Genomic DNA, 25,468 nt, shown 5'->3' with positions numbered 1-25,468 from the left:
CTGAAGACTTACTCTTCTTGCAAAGTTGTGCTTTGTCCAGATTGTTAATTGACAGAAGGGTGGATTCTGTAAAAGAATAAAATATGAATTATAACCAAAAGCAGCTGAAAAGAAAACCCAAACAGTTCTCATTCATAAATATTACAGTTATTGTATTGAAATCATGATTACACAATGGCCACTTTAGTAGACACACCTGTCCAACTGATCGTTAACACACATTTCTAATCAGCCAATCACATGGCAGCAACTCAATACATTTACTCATGTAGACATGGACCTAAACGATCTGCTGCAGTTCAAACTGAGCATCAGAATGTGGAAGAAAGGTGATTGAAGTGACTTTGAATGAGGCATGGTTGTTTGTGTCAGACGGGCTGGTCTGAGTATCTCAGAAACTGCTGATCTACTGGGATTTTCACTAACAACCACCTCTAGAGTTTACAGAGAATGGTCAGAAAAAGAGAAAATATCCAGTGAGCAGCAGTTCTGTGGGCAGAAATGTCTTGTTAATGCAAGAGGCCAGAGGAGAACGGACAGACTGGTTCCAGCTGATAGAAAGACAACAAGAACTCAAATAACTACTAGTTACAACCGCAGAAGAACATCTCGGAACACACAAGTCCAACTTTGACGCAGACGGGCTACAGCAGCAGAAGAACACAACAGATGCCACGTGAGTGTATGGACTAAGTAAAATTATAAGCATTTAAAAGACATTGAAATAATTTAACCATTAATTTAAAAATCAAGACTATCAGAAATGTTCCTTTGATGCTTTGATTTCAGGTTTTTCTCCTTTACCAAGCCAGACTGTTTCTTTAGAGCTCCAGTTCTAAACTCTCTGTTTAGTTTCAATATTGGGGTTGTATTTGGGGGAGATGGGGAGGGAGCAGTGATCGGTTTATGTTCTGTTTTTGTTTTGAAACACATTTCTGATTCGTGTTTTAATAATTTTTATGTAAAGTGCTTTTGGGTTTTGAAAACTAGTGAAAGTTCTGCAAGACGTCAAGCATTTTTTGCTGCAGGTCGACTGTCTTCCAGCATTCAAAACTATGTAGCAGCCATTACAAAAAAAAAAAAAGCAAGATTGATGAAACATAAATGGACTCTACTTACCTGCTGAGTCGCCACTCTGACCTGGGCTCAGTCTTCCTCTGTGGCACGACCAAAGAGAAGTGTTGTAGTAGTGGTGACCACAGCATTTGAAATCCTCCCCAACATAGTACATCATCGCTTTGTATTCACTTGAGCAGCAAACCTCCTAGTTATGGAGACAAAAAAATCATTTTTTAGGCCAATAAAACCATTTATGCATGTATTTATGTTGGTTGATGTTGGTTTTCAAACAAATACCTCTTTTCTTTTGAGGAGGGACCCACAGCACTGTGCGTCATTGCTCTGCTCTTTTGTCAGGTTGTACAAAGTTCCTCCACAGCATTTTTTCAGTGGGTCAGAAATATTGTAGGCGCTCTTCCCGCAGCAGTGAAAAAAGGTTTTGGGGTAGCTGGGTAGTAAATAAACACAGAAACAGTGGTTAGAGATGTGTACAGGTCAAATGAGGCACTTTCATGCTTTTACTGTCTCTGCATCAACACAAACCATCAAAAGAGGATGAATAGAAGCAGACTTCTCTGCATGTGATGGTGAGTGTTTTTGCTGCTTTTTTGAATCTCAGAAACCACAAACGTTTCATAACTAAGGTTAGATATTAGGGAATCCTGGTTTTTTGAGGCAAATTTCTGCCATGATATAGTTTTTTGACACTTTGAACCCAACTTTTAAAAGAGAATAAGCTGAAAAAAAGGGTAATTTGTCCTCTGTGCGGTAACAGAGTTGTGGTAAACTGTTTACTTCCCATTTACTAAAATGTAAAATTACACACTTTATTTGATCAAATTGTGTTTACAGTCTGGTTTCATGTGGCTTTTCCCCCTATGTGACAATAATTATTATCCAAAATTTGCCCCCAAAGATTTTTTTTTTTTTTTTTTAACTTAATGCTTGGCTTTGTAATTGAAATTATTCACTTTAGCTTTATATTTGCCAAGGATATAGGGTCTTTTGATTGACAGATAACAATCAAATCCTAGAACTGTTCCAACAAGTGTCAGGCTGATTTTTGTCCAGCTTTTCAAAGTAATTTGTTAAGGCCAAAGTGTGGTTACAGTAAATCCATCCTGGAGTGGGAAAAACTAGCATGAAATTAGCCCATTGTCATTCAACAGGTCATGTGTCCTCACAGTTAGTGGGAACCTATAAACTGCAACCATCATATAAACCAGATCACTAAACTTTACTTTAGTATTTTTGAATGTAATTTTAAAAAATACATCCCCCCTCCAATGAATTGCATGTGTTATGAGGAGAATTTTATGGATGTGGGACACAGACAATGTCTCTATAACCAAAGAGCAAACATTATTTCTCTTTACTGAAAAAGCTGTTTTTGTAGAGCTCACATATAACACTGGTCATCATGATGAGCAAATATTGATCCTTATCAAGGAAGGACACTGATTTATATCTCAAAACAAGAGTTTTCACTGAACTATGTGTGACAAAAAATGGTTGAATTAATCAAAAGTTGCACTTCAAAATACAGTGTTGTGGTTTAGCCCGTGGCTCATTACAGCCTCTCTGCACCCTATCCCCTTTCAAGTTTTGTGAATTACATATGTAATCATGCACTAAAGAAAATGTCTTTCTCTTTAAATCAGGCGTGTTGTGAACTGTATTTTCAGGTTGATTCTTCTCAGGCTTTGACCCATTTTTTTCCCTCCAACTGTTTCTTAGACGTTGACTTCCACATGTTGAATTGGATGCGTTTCTTGTGTGACTGGAACTTCTGTGCCTGGATAGTTTATTCTGAAGAAAATTACATTTCCTTGCTGAAACAGAAGATGTTTACAATGCTGCTATTCCCCCACATCATGAGTTTTTTCCTGGTCCAGTCTGTCTAATCTGTGATTAACTTTCACTTTTTAAACCATTGCGCACACATTCAGCTTATTCTCTAATAATCCAACAGTAAAAGTCAGCTTCCAAAATAAATAGATTTTTTTGCTACATTCCCTGCATTTTCTTGTCCTAAAATTATGTTTCATATGCCCAGAGCTGTTGCTGCCCTCTATTGGTCAAAACAAGGATCCTGTGAGGAAGGACTGCCCTACTCTGGTCCTCAAGATCTACCACCATTCCTGTTTTATAGCTCTCATCTGCAGGTTACCGGAATCAGGTTTATTCATAGAATCAGGTTGAAGAAACACCTGATTCAGGCATTAAAAGGTAAATGATGTATACTTCTATAGCACTTTCTACCCTCCTTCGAAGACCCAAAGTGCTTTACAGTCACACACACATTCACACACTGATGGTGGATCAATGTTCAACATTCAAATGATGCATTAAGATAAAGGCAGCAACGCCGCAAAAAATAAATTTTACAAAAGAAAAAATATCCTTCAAGAAAAAAAAAAGTCTTATTTGTTTTGCAAGAAAATAATCTTGACAATTAAAGTTTTTCAATAGAAAAATTATAATTTGAGAATTTTTTTTTTCTCAAAATAAGAATTTGTGCCATGACCATTTTTCTTATCCCATCGGCAGATTTTTTTTATTTATTTATTTTTTTTTGCATAATACAATAAAATCTGACAATGGGGTAAGGATTTTTTACTTATTTCTCTGGGTCCTGTTTTTGCAGTGAAGGAGGGTAGAGCCAGAAAATAGGCAGCACGGTAAATTTCGAGTCCAAGTATTAGTATTTGAAAATCCTGCAACTGTCTTATAATTAACTCAGTCCACATTTATTTAGACTTCCAGTAAAAAATGCCGCATCAATCACTGGCCTTCCTCTTGAATACAGATGTTGATGACCTTCTAATGCTACCCAAAAGTTGTTCATGTGTTTAAAAAGATTGACCCGTCCACACCAGTGTGCACTTCATCAAGGCAAGTCATCAAAAAATAAACAACCATGAACTGTATAACTAGCTTTAGGGAAACTGCATGTGATGAGACTCCACTCTCCAGCTACATTGATGACCTGTGAACTCGATGATGCCTTAACAAAATTTGTAATGTGGCATAGATGAGCCGGTCTGTAGCTGAAAACAAACGTTCATGTTCGGTTTTCGCAATGGTATCCATTGCATCTGGCTGACTGCACTAATGTGTAAATAAGTGGTTTGTTGTATTCATTTTTTCATCTTCTGTGTTATAGGTATTAAAGCGCACAAGTGCATTCTGTGCTTATGGACGTTAATTTACTGTATTTGTTGATTCAACACATAACAGGGTTCAATAGTTAATATTTAAAGGATGCATTAATGTAACAAAAAAAAAAAATCTCCAGATTTCAAGACAATCTGCTAAAACACACTGTTGGCTGAAATTGTGTTGTTTGTTGTATTTCATGCATGCATGTGCCTGTCATTCTCTGCTCATGCAGCTGTTTCCTTCCATTGGATAAATGCATTTTTTTTATTTAGAACTCTGGAAGCATGGAACTAAATTAAGGTTAGAACTTGTTATTGTCATGTTTAGTACATTTATTTTCCTTTAAAAATATATTTTTTTATGGCTTTTATTTTCTACTTTTTCATTGTTTCAGTAGTGCAAGAAAATAAATTGCATAAAAGGAATGACCCTCTTTTGTTGAAAAACGTGTCAACACAGTTCCTGCTCCCCAAGTTATATGAATGTAACCGCAACCGGAGTTACACACAGGCTGTAGGAAATAAAGTTTAACATTGACAGATTTTACCCTGGGGCATTCTGTCAAAGACAGTAGCATATTGAACTGACACTGTTTCCTTCCTGACAGAAAACTTTCCCAGTAGAAGTTTACCATGGGAAAAAAGCAACAAAGCTGCTATTGTGCTAAAGAGTTACCGTGCCTGTGTTTATACTTAAACAGCTTATAAAATCAAGCTTAAAAAGTCAGCAATTTATGAACTTAGTGTTGTGAAGGGTCAAACAAAAACAACCACCTGACCGGAGCCCCAGAGAACATTTTAAAGCATGAAGAGAGAACTCCAAATTTTCCAAGGGTTCAGCCAAAAAGGCTTTGGCACAGTTATTGAGATACAAAGAGAAAAAGAATGTCCAGCTGTTTATCTGGATTCTATAAAAGCTGCTATGTTCATCTCTGACATGTTTGTGCTGGCAAATATAGGGAATACGTGGGCAGACAAATTAACATCATCAAAGGGTCGTCTTGTCTTAAAGGTGGGTGGTGTGGAATTTCAGTGGACGTGAACATAGCTTGTTACTGTTATCACCCTGAAGAGCTCACAGTTTTATGTTTGGTAGTTGTAGAAGAATTATTATATTTATGATGATGAGCTCATATTTTTAATCTCTTAGGATGTGAGTACAAATTGTGTAAGGATCCTTGGGACCACAAAAGTTGACTCAGCAGAAGAATAAATGTGTTTTCAAGTCCCAGTAAATACAGAGTCTTGCATCAGTGAAGAGAAAGTAAAAATGACAGCAAATCATATTTCCAAAGTTGATTGTTTGTCAGAAAGGAAGAAACCAAAATAACAATCAAGCAGACTACTGTATGTGGAATTATATTTTTGGCTCTTGAGCATAGTGTCTGCCACTGCATAGGTTTATAGTTAGGATGATGGTAAAGATTAGCACATTTTCACCTAGTTTGTTTTAAATAGTAAGACATTTTTCAAACAGTGGTATTAATGGCAATGTATTAAAAAACACTGTGGCAAAGCACTTTTTTCGTGTAGCACATGTCATGTACCGAGACAAATCAATGTGCTCTACATAAAACATTAAAAGAAACAATCAAAAGAATAGTAAAGGTGTGATAATTAAAATGAATTTAAAAGAAAGTAAAAAGAACTTGATTTAAATCAAGCATAGATAAACAGTGCAGATATAAACTTTGGAATAGTACCCAAATGCAGCTGAGAACAGGTGAGTCTTTAACCTGGATTTACTGAGTGTTTCTGCAGATCTAATGTTTTCTGGAAGTCTATTCCAGATCTGTGGAGCATAGAAGCTGAATGCAGCTTCTCCATGTTTAGTTCTAACTCTAGGAACTGATAAAAGACCATATCTAGATGACCGGAGAGATTTGGCTGGTACATACTGGGTCAGGAGGTATTCAAAGCTTTATAAACTAGTAACATAACTTTCAAGTCTATCCTCTGACAGACAGGTAACCAGTGTAAAGACCTCAGAACTGGAGTGGTGTCAGTGTAATATATATCTGTGGGTCATCTGCATAGCTATGGTAACTAATGTTGTTATTCTTTATAACCTGGGCCAGTGGGAGCATGTAGATGTTAAATAGAAGAGGTCCCAGGATGGAGCCTTGGGGCACTCCACATGTAATTTCTATTGGCTCAGAAGTGAAGTTACCAATTGACACAAAACATTTCCTGTTTTCTAAGTACGTTTTGATCCAGTTTGGAACTGGCCCAGTGAGACCCACCCAATTTTCCAGTCGTCTGAGTAGTATTGTGTGGACGCCTGTATCAGTAAAACTGTATCCAGTAAAACTAGCACTGACATATTTCCACTGTCTGTATTTAAACGTATGTCATTAGTCACTTTGGTCAGGGCCGTTTCAGTGCTGTGGTTCTGTCTGAAGCCGGACTGGAAGACACCATAGCAGTTGTTTTTTATTAGGAGTTCATTTAACTGATGGAAAACAGTTTTTTAAAATTATCTTATCTAAAAATAGCAGGTTTTACGTCGGTCTGCAGTTGCTCCTTTGTGTTTTGTCTAGACTGCCCTTTTTTAGGAGATGTTTGATAACAGCTGTTTTCAGTGAATCTGGGACAACACGAGATGTTAAAGACAAGTTCACAATCTGGAACAAGGCTGGCTCCAGGATATTTGAAACTTATTTGAAAACGTTTTTGGGTAGAATATCCAGACAGCAGGAGGAGGAGTTCAGTTGACATAGAATGTCCTGCAGTTCTTTACTGTTTATGGGTTGAAACTGAGCCATGGGGTTTATACTGGTTTCTAGTGGGTAGGATTCATATCCTGAACTTGTAGTTGGTTAAACAGTTGTTTGTCTAATGTTTTTTATTTTGTCCCTAAAAAATGTGTCATTCTGTCATAAAATTGGGACAGTATTGAAATTTGTAGTATTCCAATTTCTGCTTTCTGAAGAAGGGATAATGATCACATTGATATGAAGATTCTGGAGTTAAAGCAAAAAACTGAGAGTCCCTTACTTCCAGAAAAAAAGGATACATTCATATTGTTAAATGAAAATAGAAAAAAGCAGTCAATGCAAAAAGAGGACTAAAGTAATGTAGCTGTACACATCCTCCAACACTGCTTTAGCTTTTTAATAAATTAACACACAAGTTCTAATAGTTCACTTTTGTAAGAACGTGTTTTTACTACAAAAACTCACAGTAAAACTTTAATTTCTTCCTTTTTGGCCCCATGCTCATTAAATATATTCTCAGATCATGTTAGGAGAAGCTTTCTAACAGGCCATCTATGCAGACGAAAGACAAACACAGACGGAGGGAAACAGAATAAATCATTTAAACTCAGACAGAGTCTCTTCAGAAAGTAATCTGGCAGTGTTGAGGCTGTAAGCACCAATAATTGAAAAAATACGAAGACTTTTGGGAGTAGGGGAGTTATCAGACTAGACATTTGTTTCTCAGACACTTTAGAGGAATGCGTTTAGACCACTCCTGTCTGCTTTTCTTCCACAGCCCTCACAACTCAGAACAAAAATGAAGGAAAAAAGTGTTTCGGTGCAGGGTAATAGATTATGGAATAATCTTAAAAAATCAATAAAAGAGTCCAGTTCAACAGTTACATTAAAAAAAATGTGAAAAAACAAATGCTCACAATTTGAATTATAAGGTCATTGGGAACGAGTTAAATAAATTAAAAAAAATTCTGAGGTACTTGGTTGATTTGTTTTATTTTCTTGTTGTTTTGGCTGTTTGCTCCCTTCTTGTTTTTTTTTAATGTGTTTTTAATTGTCTGCTTTTGTTGCTTTTGCCAGCCAGTTGACATATCAATGTCAAAACACAAGTAGATAGATCTGGTTAAAAAAGCTTGATTGATTTCGTTAAATGGGGCAGAGACAGTATGTCTTCTTCTTTCTGTCCCCTTTCATTTTTACCAGGGACAAGATAATTTTTTTGTGTGCTATGAAAATGAAATAACTAAACTAAACTGAACAGAAACAAATTTGACTGTTTGTAAACTTGGCAGTGGATTTCCTCCCACCCTATCCCATTTACCAAAACTTCTTATTCCTTTTCAGGGTCATGGGGCTGCTGGAGCCTATCTCAGCTACTGTTGGAGAAAGACAGGTGGTACAACTTGGACAAGTCGTCAATGTATCGCAGGGCCACATAACCACAAGTACACTATTTCACAAAGTGGGCCATATTTTGGTGAGGTGAAAATTTATACGGGCCAACCAACAATCTTTGAATCCTTATAATCAAACACATTCTCCGTCCATATTTGACATATATGAAGGTATGGTTCTGGCCCGGTGTTTTGGGTGTCCCCAACTCAGAGTTTGTTGTTGTGCTGGCTATTTCCATTAAATCAGGGGTCCCTAACCTCCAGGCTGTGACCGGTCCTAGGGGCTGCTTGGTACCGGACCACAGACAGGGAAAAAATGTGTTTGCTAATCAGGGGTCCACAACCAGGTGTACCAGTACCCTAACCCCGAAAACAATTCCGCATCCGTTACCACGTCTGGTAGCATGTCCAAAGAGTTGGGGACCCGTGATTTAATGGGAACAGCCAGTACGTCAAACAACAACAAATTGACACCCAAAACATCAAAAAGTAACCCAGAGAGGGCCTGAAACATACATATGACGGGTTGGGAGTGAGAATCGGCAGCATAATAACATTGAATGCAAATGAACTACTTAATGAAAGTCTATTGCAATGGGATACTTTTCATTTCTTCACAAATAACAAAAATTTTACAATGACAGTTAATTCTGGCGGGTGTCTCTCTCTGGGAGGATACGGGAATTCTGGAGGAATTTAATGTTGTTTGCAAGAGATTGCGGGCGGCTAAGAAGAACACCGCCGTAAAGAGGAAAATGGAATTGCTAGCTTCGCTCTATACTGGTGCTTTCTAATGTCATAATTTTCAACCAATCAGCGGGCGGATACAGCAGCTCCACCCCAACCGACCCAGTTCCCTCTCGCTGTGGACCTGCAGTCGATCAGGAACCCATAGACTGTTCCGGTTCGGAACAGTTTAAGGTGTCAATTTTACAATGGAAACGCTCAAAATACCCAACCGGACCGAACCCTACCAGACTCCTCAGTGGGAACGAGGATCTAGAATCAGCCTTTTACCCACCCCCCTTTTCGACATCCAAGACAGGAACCTGCGAGCAGGTGAAATCTTAAAAGGAGGCTGTATTTGGCCCACAGGGCAGATTTTGGCTAATGTAACCAATAATGCATGTTTTTGGGGGCTGGGAGGAAGCTGAGTGCCTAGAGAAAACCACACATGCACATGGAGAATATGCAAACTTCTCACAGAGAGAAACCTCGCTGTGAAACGAAAGTGCTAACCACTAAACCTCTACGCAGCCCAGAGAATTTCCTCAGCATCACAAAGACACCAGTTAAAACAATTACCTGTGCCCATTGCAGCAGATCTGCTTTGCAGGATCATAGACGGATGAGCCACAGCAGTGTTGTCCTTGTACATCCTTGTGTAAGGTGTTGTTGCAGCAGAGAACTCCAGGAGTGACTCCACAACACTTGAATCAGAAAAAACACTTTTAAATAACTATTCTTGAAAATTACTTGGCTTGTTGATCAAAAAATGGATTGAATAAAAAAAACAAACCCTGAAACTAAGTCAAATGCATTGAATTATTTTGCACAAGATCCCGTTTTTAACAGAGGAAAGTCCTTTCAAATTGGTGGTACTGCTAGACTGCGTCAACGTTTCAGATTGAAAAAAAGTCAACTGTATTCAGGGAAGGTGGGGCTTGAAAAGGTTTGGACAAATCTGCACCAAAGCGGTTCCTGTTTTTTTAAGAGTCACAGAAAAAGCTAATATGTACAACTGACATCTGACCTGATTCTTTCATTATTGGCCATAAATGTCCTAAAAATAACGTGTGAAGTAGTTTTTATCAGCCTAACAGTTAACATGTCACAAAGAGAAATGTTAACACAACATAAACAGAAATAACACTTTACTTGATCCATCCAGGGCTTCCGGTCTGACACACAGCCATCGCAGCAGATTTTCTCTTTTGGGTTGCACATGATGGGTTTACTCTGTCGACCTAAGCAGGAAAAAATGTCAAGTGGGTGGATAAAGAATGTGGGAAAGAGAAGTACAAACACTATGAAGGGTGTGAGAACCAAGATTTTTGTGGTAAAATAAGGGAAAATGGGCGGAAAACATTTTTGCACAAATAAAACCAGAAGTTCCACGTGTTTAAGATTAAAATCAGGAAATTTTGAAATGTTAAGCTCCACTTCTGAGACTACCCATTTACCACGAATGTTTTGAGAATGACACAATAATTTCAAATTTTCTTCAGGGTTTTTAAGGTGTTTGTCAGCTGTTTTTTTGTATAGTACACCAAAATCTAGTTACAAGTATTTCATATTTGTCAAAAGCTTTTATTGGCAATCACACTGAGTTCATGCAACAGTTCAGTGATGACCCTTCTTTTCAGGACTAAATCCTGACTGATGGCATCCCATTAATGTATCAAAGAATTTGTCAAGTTTTTGTTTGACCACTCTCCTCTTGAGGAATGACCACAAGTTCCAAATGGGATTAAAACCTGGAGAATGTCCAAGCCACCGACCCAACATATTCATATTTTGTTCTTGAGCTATTTGGATATTACTTTTGTTTTATGGCAAGGTGCTCCATCATGCTGGAAAATGACTTATTCATCATCAGATTGATGTTGGATGCTTGGGAGGAGTTGCTCTCGGGGGAGGTTGTGGCTCAACTCTTTAAGCAAGATTGTAAAGGAGCCCTCTCCCTATAAGATCAACCCCACACATGAATGGCATCAGGATGCCTCACTGTTGGCCTGAGACGGATGATAGCGCCCACCTCGTTTTCTCTGAACAAGCTTTTTTGTTCCCAAATCAGACAAAATAACCACCAGTCCCCAATAGTCTGACTTCAGGCCTTGAGGGCCGCATTCCTGCATGTCTTCCCACACCTGAACCAGTTGATTAGTCATGAGTGCAGCTTGGATATCTGGAAATAATACAGACACTGCTGCCCTCCAGGCCATGAGTTGCCAAACCTTTCGCAGAATATCAATCTTTTCATTATGTTTTTTTTATTTTTTTTCCTGGAAAAAAAAATCTCAACACCAGGCCTTATTTCGAAAGTCTTCGCCTCCACCCACACCTGCTGTCTAGTGCAACTCCTGACAATGCTCTGCACTGTTGGTGGCCCAATTTCATAGCTAAAACAACTAAAGGAGATAGACCTGGTGCCCTAAAGGCTCTTGAGCAGCAAATAAATCAATTTCCTCGGTTGACTGAGCTGCAGTCTTACAGTATCTCCTATAAACTTTACCGTAATGCCATTTGTTGTGCAATGCAAAGTGTTTTATTTGCATTTAACCATGGTGAGCAGTAAGGAAACATCGATTTCAAGCAGAAATCTTCTTTTAAAGTTCCCAGTCTGCTATCCTATGCTATCTCAGATAGATCTTCAGTATTTCCTTATCAACATACGCCTGCGTCAATGGAGGAAATTATGCCCACTGGCCTTTTTTGTTGCAGAGCTGGCATCCAGTGAAAAATTAAAAATCAAACAGGGACTTTCCAATAATTGCAACTGAGCTGATCTTTCCTCATGACACTGCATAATATGCTAATTTCCTTGAATAAAAACTGAAGCAGCAGGCTTTGTGAAAATGTATGTTTGTGTCATTCTTAAAACTTTATTCATTGTATTATTTATGTGTGTGTGTGGGTGAAAAAAAGTACTAAATATCAGTTTTTTTGTTATCCATTGACAGTGTTTATATAAAAAGATGACAATCAGGAAGAAGTAAAAAGGAAAGTTGAACAGAAGTGCTGGGAAAGTCAGTGCCTCAAGGGAGAAATGGGTGTGTTTGCTGTGCTGTTTCTCTTGGAAAAACCCTTCGTTTTAGATGTTAACCTGCAGTTTGAATAAGTTACAGCAATAACCCCACCACTTTGATTTTTTTTTATCTATAAAACAATTCATTTTATTTGAATGTTTTTAGCTACTTCACTTTCAATGGGTCACAATCGGATGCTTTGAGTTAAATCTCACTTGATAAGAGAAGTGAGAGTGAAGGCTTTATGCCAAACGATGTTTGTTAGAATGTGAGCAATTTGTTCTAGCACGTTTTTACTTTATGTTTTATTGTGCTACTGCATAAACAGAATGTGGTTATGTTTCACTTTGAATGAAAATACATTAAGAATATATACCTGAGAGGTAGTGGAGCAAAGACTTTGTGTGGGATCTCTCACAGCAGGAACATCTATGTGGTTTGCAGCACTTTGAGCTACAATAGCATGAGTTTGGATTTGATCTGTGGAAATGCACACAAAAAAGAGAATAAACACACACGATCACAAACAATAAACCATATTGAAATACATTTTTCAAATTGCAGGTTGTTGTTGCCAAAAACTGTATTTCCTTCAACCACACAGTTTGCATGTAGTTTGTGTGGACATATAAATCCTTTTACATTTTTTTTGTTTGTTTTTTCAATGAGGGCAGATCCACAGCGACTGTGACAGAAATGAGACTTTACACAATTCTTGTGGGCCAAATTGGATAGTAAGGTGCCTGAATATGTTATTTGTCTAGTTTTTTTTGTCAGTTTTTGTAACCAAACCCTAAAAGTTTTTTTGTCTATTGACCTCTATAAATGGGGCTTTAAAAGTCAATGTCATTTCAGAAGTGATAACCTGCAGTTCCAGTAAGGATAACAGTCCTGTTCCTTAGCCCCACTTTTCAGACTGGATATTCAAATTTCAGCTGTGGGTGGAGTCAGCCTCCAACTTCCCTGTTTGGTTACCCTTTAATGCAGTGATAGACAATCCACGGCCCGGGGGCGAAATACAACCCGTTAAGATATGTAATCTGACCCGTCAAACTGGAATAAGCCATGTTGAATAATCCTTAATAACATTTTATTTTCCCTGTAATTCTGATTTTGCTCCATAAATCACACTCGACAAAAATAATTTATCTTTGTTTAGGTGCAGGAAATTATTTTGCATTCATGTGGTGTTGGAAGATGTGTTGTTTTTTAGATGATCATGTGAGTCATTTTTCATATTAATCCAACAACACACTTCTCCTACTCTAATTTTTCCCCTTAAGGACATCAATTCATTGGTTCAATTGTCACTAAATTAAGAACAAAATCTACAGTTACAGCTATAGCTACAGCAAAAAATACCTAAATGTACCAATTTAAAATTTATTTTTAAATATTCAATGCAAATTAAAGCACGTTTTCATCAAGATTCCATGTTATTTTTTGTAAATGACCAAAGCCCATCATCTGCTCCTGATCTGGCCCTCCTGTCAAATTTTAGAGCCCTTTGTGGCCCTCGAGTCTCAAAGGTTTCACCCCTGGTTTTAACTCTGCTAGCACCTGAGGTGTCACCGGTGACGCTTAGAAATAAAATCTGTAAACGTTCAGCTGTTAACACGATCAACCTAATTCCAGCAGACGCTTTTGCCCCTCAGAATCTGCTGGAATTACGTTGATCCTGTTAACGGTTGAACTGTTTTGGTGCATACACACCGAACGCCAATCGTGCAACAAATTTACGTGCCCCGCCCTTTTTTCACCGCCCAAGGAATTCACTGCTCGCCAGTTGTCAAATAATGTGTTCCAAACGCCGTGGGCGCATGTGGGAGGAGCTACCAGCTCTGTCTGTGGATGTCTCACTTAGAATAAATGGAAGACACATACAATGTCGAGGAATAAGGTTTATTTATTGTTAAGTAGTTATGATCATTATTAAAAGGTTTTCCTGGTACAGGGGCTGTGTCTGTATGACAGCCGCTTCTGCAACGTTTGTGTGTTTCATTTTGCACCTGCCGCCCGATCCGCGCCTCGCTGCTCAAATCCAGCTGTTGGCAGACCTTCGCGCCGCTTCTGCCGCCCAAATCGCGTTCAGTGTGAATGTACCATTACAGTAAATCAATGAACATAAACACTGTAGCTCCGGTGTTAAAGGGTTAATGTAGTTCTGTGTTTGCTAATGTCTGTTTTCTGTGATGATTAGGGACCATCAACATATTTAGGGGCTAAAGATGGAAATTAGCCTAAAATGCTATAATCTTTGGATTGCTTAATGTCCCTGTCTTAAATAAACAAGCTATGAGTTATAAGTCTTACTGTAATTTAAACAGACCAAAATATACACTATGTATCTCTTGTATTGATTTAATCATTAAATGTTGTCTGTAGAGGATAAATTGAGCAACATTTTGGAGTTTGTCGTCATGCCAGTTACTGTTGAATGTCAAATAAAACTTGTGTCACACTTCAGCAGATGAGAAACAGTAGATCTTTTTGGGGACAACAAGTTTGAACAAATGATTTAAAGAGTGACTCCAACTTTATCTGATCTTAATCTGTGTTTTCAAACTCTGGTCTTCGAGGCACACACCTCCACAGTTTCTCAAGCTCAACCTGCACTAACACACCTGCCTTTGATGGCTGTCATCATCAGGCTTCTGCAGGCTCTGATGAGGAGCTGTGTCAGGTGTTTATCAAGACTGGAGTTTTAAAGCTCCACTGTAGTCAGCTTTAAAGTTTCCAGTGGTTTTTGCCTCTTCCAATGTTTTTTTTTCCTCGTCTGCTCCTGATTCACTATGTTTTCAATGAAAAAATACTCAGGAACACAGTTTTAATATTACATTTCTTGAAATGTCATACTTTTTTATTGGAGTGGCTTTCATACGGTCACTGTGGTAAAACGGAGTTTTGGATGGATGGATGCACAGAAATTAAATTACTTTATCTTACCTCTTACATTTGTGCTTCTGATGGTTGTATGAAATAGAAAAAGACAAAATATAAGTTTTTAAAAATAAATAGTGCTTTAAAAAAACAAAAGATATATCAAATCAGACCATACAATTTATCAATTAGCAATTGATCACTGTTCAATACAAAGCAAAGTAAAAATGACAAAATCAAAAGAATTGTTGTTCATTTGTTGTATTTAATTCATTATTTGTTGTTGTAGTTTTATGCAACTTATAGAACTTGTAATTTACAATAAACATGCTAAGTCAACAATCAAACCAATAATTTAAGGAAAGTTTCTTACCTCTAATGGCACACCTATGAACATAAAGATGAACAGTTTTTTGTGAAAAGGAGACTTTATACACAAATTTACATGGTAATGTTTATTTTTACACTGACAAAAAAAATGATCACTCTATATATTTAATGGAAAGACTCAAACGTCACAGTGAGAGGCCCCAAAAAAAACAAAATGTTTGCAAAAAGACTGTTTGATGACAAATTGTGAACTTGGGACTAAAACTTTTAACTTACATGCATCTTGGGAACAGTTGTTTGAAGAACAATTATGAATTTCGAGTGCATCAGTGCAGCACTGAGTCTTGGTGTTGTACTGGTTGTGACCACAACACGAGTGGTTTTCAGATGTTTTTTTCAAAATGATCTTGCTACCATGCGGACCGCAGCACAGCTCCTCTGTCTTATTATACTGACCTGTAGAAAATATGAAAACTCTTCAAACCACAGCAGTTTAGAATCACTCAATCAGTATTAAAGTCCCACTCCAATCATCTTTTGATCTGTTGTAAAAGCATCCCTTGTAGTTTTTCGATTATGATTATGTTCTTTACATGTAAAATCTAAAAACCTGTCATTTTCCAGGACGTAGTATCTGCAGACAGGCAGCAGTTAATTGAAAATTCACCTCTGAGTTGTGGGCGGTCCAGTAGTGTGGAGTACAAGCTTTTCCAATGCTATTTTTGTCAGCTCTTGATTTACATGAATCAAATTAATCACATTAATATAAAAAATAGATACTCAAATTTAAGCTTTTTTTGTTTTTATTTATGTTGTCCAATTACGAAAAATGCCACTAGAATATGTTAAAAACACCACAGGCGTGATTTTCATTGGAGTGGTTCTTTATGTGGATTGGTGGGGTTTTTAAACTTAAACTCAGTTTTTTTTATTGATTTTCATGGTGACAAATCAGATTCACTCCACTCACCATTACCACATTGTTCCATCACTGAAGTGTTCCCTGCAAGCAAAAAAATATTTACAGCAAAATCAATATTCTTTCATAAAATCACCTGCTGCCAATAGCAAATATTAACACGCAGTCTTGGGGCTGACCTGTAGTCTTGTGGTCACAGTTTGTATGATTTTCCACTTTAAGGTCGTCCGAGCAGCACTGAGTCTGCTCGTTGAACTGTTCATGACCACAACACTGGTGGTGATCAGAAATCCTATTCAGGATCTTCTTGTCATCTGTTGGACCACAGCACAGCTGAGTTTTTACATCAAATGTATCTGTAAGAAAAATCATAAAACATCTAGTTATGAATGGAAAACCGCTGCACCGTCTGAAAAGCGACCAATTCATAATCGGTGGTTTAACGTGGTTTAACTTGAGACTCCAATTTAACATGTTCTGTACTTGGAACCCCAATGCATTTATGCACATTGAAATTTTAATTGGAAGTGGCCACTTGAACGCACATTGCTAAGGGCAATGTGAGCATATAGTTTGACTCAAAAAATGCTTCTCTTGTAATTGACAACCCTCACTGTTACTACATTTTTTAATCTCTAAAGTTTTCCCTACAAGCCAAAACATGTTTACAAAGTCAACATTTTTTTTTATAAAGTTTTCTGCTCCCAAAAAACAAATCTGTTAACATACAGTCTTGGGGCTAACCTGTTGTCTTGTTGCCACAGTTTGTAATATTTACTACTTCAAGGTCGTCGGAGCAGTGCTGAGTCTGCTTGTTGAACTGTTTGTGACCGCAGCATTGGTTGTAAGGGGAATTCTTTCTCAAGATCTTTTTGTCATGTTCTGGACCACAGCACAGTTGACTGCTGACATTATACTGGCCTGTAAGAAAAATCATAAAACATGTAGTTATGGATGGAAAAGTGTGCATTCTTGAACGCATGTTTAGTCCATGGTGTTAACACTTGACAAGTAAGGAGGGGCTTCTTGTGTTAACTAGCGCATGTCCATCACATAAAGTTTGAAGAGGCTTGGTACAAAATATCAAAGTGGTTCTGTCATGATTCGTCCCCATTCTCCCCCTCTGGCCATCACCTGGATGCAACACCTAAGTACAAGCAGTCTCCACACTACACTTCCCATCAACCCCTGTTGTCACTCCCAACAGTATTTAGTCAAAGGAATGAGTTCTAATTAGTGTGAAGTCTTGGGCCCAGTCCAAATTTTTCCCATTCTCCCTTCCCCTCCATTTGAAAGGGCATTTTCAGTGCTAGTGCGTCCGGAATTATTTTTTTTTAATCCAACCCTCCAGGCGGAGGGATACATGTGTGCGTATGGCGATTGTGTGTTTATTTTATTTAGAAAATAATTATATATTATATATATTTATTGTGTGTTAAAACACTGATCACGTTAGTTAATCGCGGTGTTTTATTTTGAAAAATTGGTTCTATTTTGAAAATAAACCGGATTTTCTCATGTATTTTGATGCAACTTCCTGCCAGTATTGATGCAGAGCGCTCGCTGCTCGCGGAAAAAATAGACCAGACGCCGAAACGCTCCGCTGCACCGCGCGGACCCTCCGCGCTGCTCCGCTCTGCGCCTAGTCTGAACGACGCCCTAGGTTAACATGGGCGCCGAATTGAAGCAGAACGTCCGGTGTGACCTCGGCGTTATTGTTTGTCATTCTTTTACTGTTTCTTTTGCAGGTAAGCTTCCTGGGTTGAGTTAGTTGGTGTTTTATTTGTTATTTTGGCCTTGGTTCACCTTGAAGCCTTTTTGCTTCACATTTGGTTATTGTTTTGGTGTTTTGTTCTTGTAAATAAATTTGTTTTTACTTTTAAGGAGACATTTGTTGTGTTTTTGTCACACTTCTTATTTACTTTTATGTTAAGCCCTGGACACCACATGGGGTGTAACAATCGCTTTCTTCCTCATTAATGAACACGCAGGGGCTAACCTCACAGAAGCTCCACCCTATCCCTGGCAGACTGGTAATTATTGGTGACATCATCAAACGAAAGTGACGTCCAAATTATGAGACACATAATTCATAACTCTCTGTTTGGAGGGCTAAATGAACGGGGAAGGAGAAGGGCTAGGGAGAAGAATTTGTGTTGGGTCTTGTTTGTGCCACTCTGTTTGCATCACTGAGCGTTCTCAACCTGACCTGCCTTTCTGTTTCATCTTCAACTACCCTTCCCTGGAACCTGATCACTCTGGTTGATCTCTCATGCCCTCATGCTTGTGTTTGACCTCTGACCCTGATATAGTTTTGTGAACTTTCAGCTGTACTCTTGTTCTCCTGTCTGTGCCAATAAAACCTGCTGCACTTGGATCCAGCTGTCTGCCCATTTGTGACAGGTTCAAATCAGCCAAATCTTCCTCCTGGCTTTTTCTTTCACAGCTCTCATAGAAGTCACTAGTTAAACTTGCAAGGACTGTACAATGGCAACATGTTTTTACATATCCCAAAAACGTGTTCAAACTTGCAAAGCTACCTCAGAAGGCAAAAGTTTTGAATGCGGACCCCGAAACACACGTTTACATCGATTTTTCATTGGAAGTGGCCACTTAAACGCTTGTTGCCGAGGGCAGTGTGAACGTAGTTTGATACCAAAGAAATGCATAGTTTTTTAATTATTCCACTCACTTGTGCCACATTGTCCCATCACTGAAGTCCTCCCTATAGGCACAAAAATATTTACAACATTCAATATTCTTTCATAAAATCATCTTCTGCCAATAGTAAATCTGTTAACACGCAGTCTTGGGGCTGACCTGTAGTCTTGTTGTCACAGTTTGTGTGATTTTCCACTTTAAGGTCGTCCGAGCAGCACTGAGTCTGCTCGTCGAACTGTTCATGACCACAACACTGGTGGTGATCAGAAATCCTATTCAGGATCTTCTTGTCATCTGTTGGACCACAGCACAGCTGGGTTTTTACATCAAATGCATCTGTAAGAAAAATCATAAAACATGTAGCTATGAATGGAAAACCACTGCACTGCCTGAAAACCGACCAGTTCATAATTGGTTTGGTTTTGTGTTTTTCGTTATACGTTCCCCTAGGACTGAAATATTGATCTAAACAATGTCACAAACTCCAGAAGAACACAACTAGGATATTGAATGATTTCCGGGTCAAGTCAAAAGGCGTTTATTTCCAGTCTTCTTGAATGTTTACATTCCTCCTTAAATCTACAGTCTCGAGCTTTGTGTGCGATAAGGAAAGCACGAGATAATGTAACTAAATGTCTGAAATGAGTTTCCTTTTCAGGAGGCATCCTGAGGTCTAAGTGGATGGAAGCCAAGTTGATACGAGTTGACCTAATCTGCAGACTGACCTGCTAAGGAGCTTTCACATGAAAATAAGCACTTTGTAACTTAAGTAATTTTTCAATGTTTGAGGATTCAAAATGTTTTCACAAAATAACTGATGGTAAAATCATGAATGTTGTGTACTTTATGCCCTCAAATATAGAAAAAAAGAAAAAAAATGGGGTAGAAACTGTTATTGTAGGTGGTGAGGATGCGATCTATCATTTTTTGTTCCTCATAAGCTTCCATACAAAAAGTTTACCTTTGCCACAACACTGGGCCATGGCTGCAGGCTTGATCCTTAAAGTGTTGCTACAGCATATTTCATTGAGTCGGTTGTACACACATCCTCCACAGTACGCAAACTCTTCACTCACACCATTTGTCAATTGGTCTGAGGAGAGAAATACCCAGTCAGACAAAAGAAACACCATATTGTTAATGGAATGATGTACATTTTACTTCCAGCTGGATGAGGATGCTTTACAATTTTGTAATCACAGTGAACAAAACTTTTGACCGTTTTGATTTTTTAAAAGTTGGATTTAGTCTCTGGATTTTTCCTAAAAAGGAAGAATGGCGCTACAGAGGTTCGTGAATGACTCCTCGTAGACTTTTCTTTTTAATGGTCATCGTGTTGAAATCGTATATCCTTTTATTCTAGAGCCTAGAAACTGCTACTCCTCAAATAGGAATATCCTAAAAACGATGGGTGATTCATCCTGATTGCTATGTGGAGCCGGGAATCCCATACTGAGATTGGAATAGAGTGCAGAAATGGATTGCATTTCCTCACTGGAGGTTACATCTGCTCATAAAGTGCCTTCAAACTCATGAATATCAGGCATCAGAATCAGTAATGTTTTGTTCTGAGAGATTACCTCTGAAACAAATACATGTTAATCATTTTGCTTTGTCGATATTTACTATTTTTCTCTCTAACACACCTTTCAATTTGTTTCAATCCTATTTAAAAGGCATTAACTCTGAAAATGAATTGTTCCTTTTACATGAGTCATTCATTCAATGGTTCATTTTTTTCACGGCGGCTCGTTCTTGCAGAATTTAGAGCATCATTTCTACAGAAGAACTTACCCGCTGGATGGAGGCTACCTTTTCTCCCATTTATACAGCGTCTAAAAAAAAAAAAAAAAAAAAAAAAAAACAGAACATGATCTTAGACTCTGTTCATCTGTTATATCAAACATTTTAATTATTCTCAGAGAAATGAGCTCATTCTTTTGCACATTGCTGACTTTTACTATAGTGCCCTCTGATGGTTAAAGTGGAAAACACTCAGGTTTGACTCTGCTTTTGAATGGAAAAGATTTGAAATTTAACAAAACAGGAACCAAGGTAACACAAATTGATTAAAAATCCTAAAAATAAATAATGAAATATTTGCAATTTGTATTTTATGTGTATCGTTTGGTCTCCAGAATAATCTAGTGGTCTAATTAGCTTTGATCCAGTCATAGTTGTTTCAGAGAAAGTCCTTTCTGTTAGCACAACACAGCAACCATTGGTAAAATGAATAAATAAATAAATAATAATAATAAATAAATAAAACACTGAGTTAGTAAATCATTCTGTGATGCTAAAACAAATTAACATAAGATCAACATTTATTATGTTGTAGGGTAACATGGTTTTCTTCACTCCAGATCTTAAGACTAGTCAGGAAATTGGCTAGATTTGAACAGGATTCTAAGTAGAGCTACAAAATGTAAAAATTAAAATAAATTACTGCAAGAAGCAAAACATTTTGAAATTCCTTTAAAACGATTAATCTGATGTGGGCTGTTCATCACCTGATCAAAAGTTTAGAACCATCGCACAAATAAACCCTGCTACGCCCTCAAAACAGAATTTAAAGAAGTGAGACTATTCTCCTGAACAAAGTCCCTTATCAGGCGGTGTGGATGATGGGGTGCATTAAAAAAATGCCCTCCCTCCGGCTCTTGTGAAATTAAGACAATTCAGTTGCTATTTTTCGCCAATATGGGTGAGACCATTAGAGTCAGACAACAGTGATTGCTCCAAGTTGGTCTGAATCACATTTTCAGCGTAATTACAGTCGCCAGTCATGTGTAAGCTTGCTCTAGGTCTATACCACTTCCACTGAGGAGAATCAGTCAATCAGCTCTTTGGATCCTCCAGCTCAGTGCCGAGGACATTTTTCAAGAGGACCTGGTTGCAGACATCAATGGCCAAAAAAAAATTATTTTAACTGGCAAAGCTAACAGTTAAGGCTTTTTCCTGATCTAAGTTTATATAAAAGTTTTTTTTTTAATAATTTTGATCTGGTAAATGATGTCAGACGCCTTCTTGTCTGCAGCCAGTTCCCTCTCAAATGTTTTGGGCTCTACCACTTGACTTTCCTGTTCTTAACAGCAATGGTGCATTGTGAGATATGATATGAAGCTTAACAACACATTCAAATGACATTTTATGAATTTGCCGTCAAAAACCCTTGACAGGATATTTGCTTTTAAAGGCTGTGGTCTTCAACTTTTGATCAGCTGATGAACAGTATATTTAATTTAATTTTTTATTTTTAATAAATTGGCAGCTAAAAGTCTGCCCAGTCCAGGGTATATCCTGCCTTCGCGTCAGGCGCCGGCAGCTCCGTGGCCCCAAACAGACTGAATGAATGAATGAATGAATGAATGAATGAATGAATGAATGAATGAATGAATGGCAGCTAAAAATATTTGTTCTCTTGTTCCTTTATTTTTTGCATTTTAAAGCTTCATTTAGAACCTTTTTTGGAAAAATTCTAATTCCGGCTGCCATTTAAGTATATGTGGCCAAACCACTCCTAAAAAAATATATATAAACACAAATAGCATAAAAATAATAACAGCCACCATGTAGACACCAATGTTTTTGATATTCTTCTGGAAAATGATGTAGTTGTTGAACATTCCTCCAAATTATCTACAAATCTAAATTTTCTGATGTTTACCGTCAACAGGTTGCCATGTCTATATGGTCAACTGACTGAAAAAAAAAAACAGACAAATAGAAAAGTAGCTGAGGAAATGCTTAAACTGGTGTGTGAGAGCAACCAACCATGGAAACCTTCACCTTTTAGATATGTTGTTTACCTGTGAAGTTGCTCATCCACAGTAGCATCTAACCGTCTGTTGCCTGTATCAACGAAAGGTTTCGTTTTCCAATCTGAGCCTGCATTTCGCCCATGAATACATGCCTTTCACCACTTCCTCATCGGTAGCTGCACTCAGACACTCCGCAATTAGATATTATCTAACATTGTTTTTTTTCTGTAAAGTGGTGCTACTTCTGTAATGTTTACTTTGCTCCTGTGTTTTACACAAAGGGAATCCGGTCGATCACATTAAAGTGCCTGAGTGAATAAAGCGATGAAATACCTAGAGAAAGGTTTGTTTGCACAAAGATTTGACTGCTATAAGTCAAGAATTAAATATTGAATGAATACTTTGGTACTTCCTCCTCCCGGACTTCTCTGCTTTTCATTTTTTGCCAAATGGCCTTTGAACAAATTTAGAAAGAGAAAATGAAAGGAGAAAACTCACCCTTGGTTTCTGCTTCCGCGGGATGCTTGTGCTTCTAAGATGATGTCTGCCAAAAAAAAAGTTGCTAGTTAGTTAAATAACTCAACTCCTTTACAGTCTTTCATTGGCAACAGGATGTTGGTAAATGGCTTAAATCTTTCAATACTGTGAGAATGTCCTTATTGGAGCTACAGTACTAGTCTATGTAACAATAAAAATCAACAACCTGTGGAACAAGTATTTCATCATTTTTGGCCCCGGAGGTGCACACTAAGTTACAACACCCACAGTACACCAAAAAAGTGCTTTTAAATTTAAATAAAATGATTATGAAAGAAGAAAAAAAGAGTAATCAACAAGATTAGATATAAAGAAACAAGAAAAGAAAGTTAAGTCAGCAATTTTATTTGCAATAGTTGACTCAGACCTGAGCTGTGACAACAAAACCACAAAGTTTGTTCTCCCTAATTGCTGGTTTAAATCCATCCATCTTCTTAAACCGCTGTATCCCTTTCAGGGTCACTAGGTTGCCAGAGCCTGTCCTAGCTGTTGTTGGTTGACGGTGACTGTCTATAAGAACTGGACAGAGAATCCCCTCCCCCCTTCTAAATGGGAAATACTTGCTAGTCACAGAAAGCCAAAATTGCATAGATTTGTTTTAAAAATAAACAGCTATGACTCGGTCATTATATTGGACAGAATAACCATTCTTGCTGTGATACATCTTTTTAACATATTCTTGCTTATCCTAATTATTTTTCATTGTGTTTTTTGCTTAATCACAAGTTATTCAAGTTACAAGGATTCGGCCCCCGGACCTTGACTTTGACACCTGTTTTAGAGTAACCAATGAACCTATAAAGCATGTTTTTGGACTGTGGGAGGAAGCCTGAGTGCCAGAAAAAAACGTAAGGTCCCAGCCTGGATTTGAACCTAACCACTTCACCACCACACCCCCTCATTTGGTGGTTCCAAAACATAAATGTGGAGGTCTCATGTCCAGCCAAGAATTAGACAAACGTATTCACCCACTCTTAATGAACTAAAAAGATTGCTAGCAAGCTGCGCCTCATTCAGAACTTTAGCCAGAAAAATGGATTACAATTTTCAAGACTGCATGTATACCAATAAAAGTAGAATCATCGAGCATTACTGTTAGTTTAAAATTATTAAATGAGATTGGCCCCAAATGTTTGTCTTATATCTCTTTGTGATACATAGCAGAGTAGAGATGTGAAGTTTGCAGGAATCAAGGTGGAACCTCAGGTCAGAACCAAACAGCTGCTTTTACTGCTGCGCTGCACACTGACAGAAACGGTCACAGAACAGGTGGACGACTGGTTCCAAGTACAGTGGGTTTATTAACACAGCAGAAAGTCCTTAAATATAAAACAGGGTCAGGCAGGCAAAAGTTAGCAATGAGGATGGGAATATCAGAGAGAAACCAGAGTGGTCAGGATCCAGGGAGGGGTCGGGGAAGGCGACAAACAAGCAGATGAACAGGAAATCAGGTCAGGCTGAACTGCTCGGTAATGCATGCTGACAAACAACTCCACACTGAGTGAGGCTCTGTGCAGTGCTTAAGTTTCCTGTCGGTGATTAGCAAATTAGAATCAGCTGAGCAGCATCCCAGAACTGTGGGCTGAGGCTGCTGGGAGATGAAGTGCAATCAGTACTCTGGAGACTGGTTCCGCCAGTGACCAGAGGGGGAGACAGAGGACTGACTCCTGACAGAAACATCTCACAAATCCATATTTAAAGGGTACCTAAACCAAGAAGTTGAAGGCTGACTCCACCCACTACCGAAATTTGAATATCCAGTCAGAGGGGTGGGGCTTGGGGGCAGGACTGTTATCATTTCTGGAGCTGCAGATCATGATGTCAGACTTCTGAAACTTACATGATTTGACCAATCACAAAATTCAACTGTAATGGTTCAATTCAACCTGTAGGGGGCAGCACACGGGCGATTTTTTTTTTTTTTTTTTACTCAATTTGAAGAATTCAACTGTTTTATTTAAAGTTGTCAAAAAGTTGGCTATGACCAACATACAACACTTTTGAAGCCCCATTTATAGAGATCAACAGCCAAAAAAAGTTAATTTAGAGTCTGGTTACCCTTTAAATCCAACCCCAAAAAAGGAAGGGTGAGGCATACTACTTAAATTGCTACAGGTTTTTTCCTTTTTTTAACCTTTGACACGTTTCATTTCTTAACATATTAATAGGTATTCTTTATCTAAGTAAAACTTGAATGACATACAAATTTTTATTGCGTAATTTTTTTAAGCATCAAGATTTTGAGTGTAGGAATTATTTTTTTAATTGTTATTTAGTGGGTTTCCATTATATATTTTTGGGAT

The 25,468-nt window shown here is 38.0% G+C and overlaps 1 protein-coding gene across 1 annotated transcript in view; it reads right to left on the bottom strand.

The window, feature by feature from the left end:
• Positions 1-25,468, bottom strand: part of si:ch211-195m9.3 — a 30,270-nt gene that overhangs the window by 3,025 nt on the left and 1,777 nt on the right. Inside the window, exons 2-18 of the mRNA XM_036215009.1 lie at positions 23,127-23,172; positions 20,662-20,702; positions 19,829-19,960; positions 19,027-19,203; positions 18,899-18,931; positions 16,951-17,127; positions 16,386-16,562; positions 16,258-16,290; positions 15,564-15,743; positions 15,331-15,344; positions 15,024-15,040; positions 12,454-12,557; positions 10,207-10,295; positions 9,634-9,758; positions 1,357-1,507; positions 1,120-1,264; positions 13-66 (exon numbers count right to left, since the gene is read on the bottom strand). Coding sequence (XP_036070902.1) covers positions 13-66; positions 1,120-1,264; positions 1,357-1,507; positions 9,634-9,758; positions 10,207-10,295; positions 12,454-12,557; positions 15,024-15,040; positions 15,331-15,344; positions 15,564-15,743; positions 16,258-16,290; positions 16,386-16,562; positions 16,951-17,127; positions 18,899-18,931; positions 19,027-19,203; positions 19,829-19,960; positions 20,662-20,702; positions 23,127-23,172 — 1,695 coding nt within the window. The remainder of the gene's footprint in view (positions 1-12; positions 67-1,119; positions 1,265-1,356; positions 1,508-9,633; positions 9,759-10,206; positions 10,296-12,453; positions 12,558-15,023; positions 15,041-15,330; positions 15,345-15,563; positions 15,744-16,257; positions 16,291-16,385; positions 16,563-16,950; positions 17,128-18,898; positions 18,932-19,026; positions 19,204-19,828; positions 19,961-20,661; positions 20,703-23,126; positions 23,173-25,468) is intronic.

This window comes from Oryzias melastigma, linkage group LG13 (genome assembly GCF_002922805.2).
Source record: "Oryzias melastigma strain HK-1 linkage group LG13, ASM292280v2, whole genome shotgun sequence".
NCBI classification, from domain to species: Eukaryota; Metazoa; Chordata; class Actinopteri; order Beloniformes; family Adrianichthyidae; genus Oryzias; species Oryzias melastigma.
This window is presented reverse-complemented; position numbering and strand designations above follow the sequence as displayed.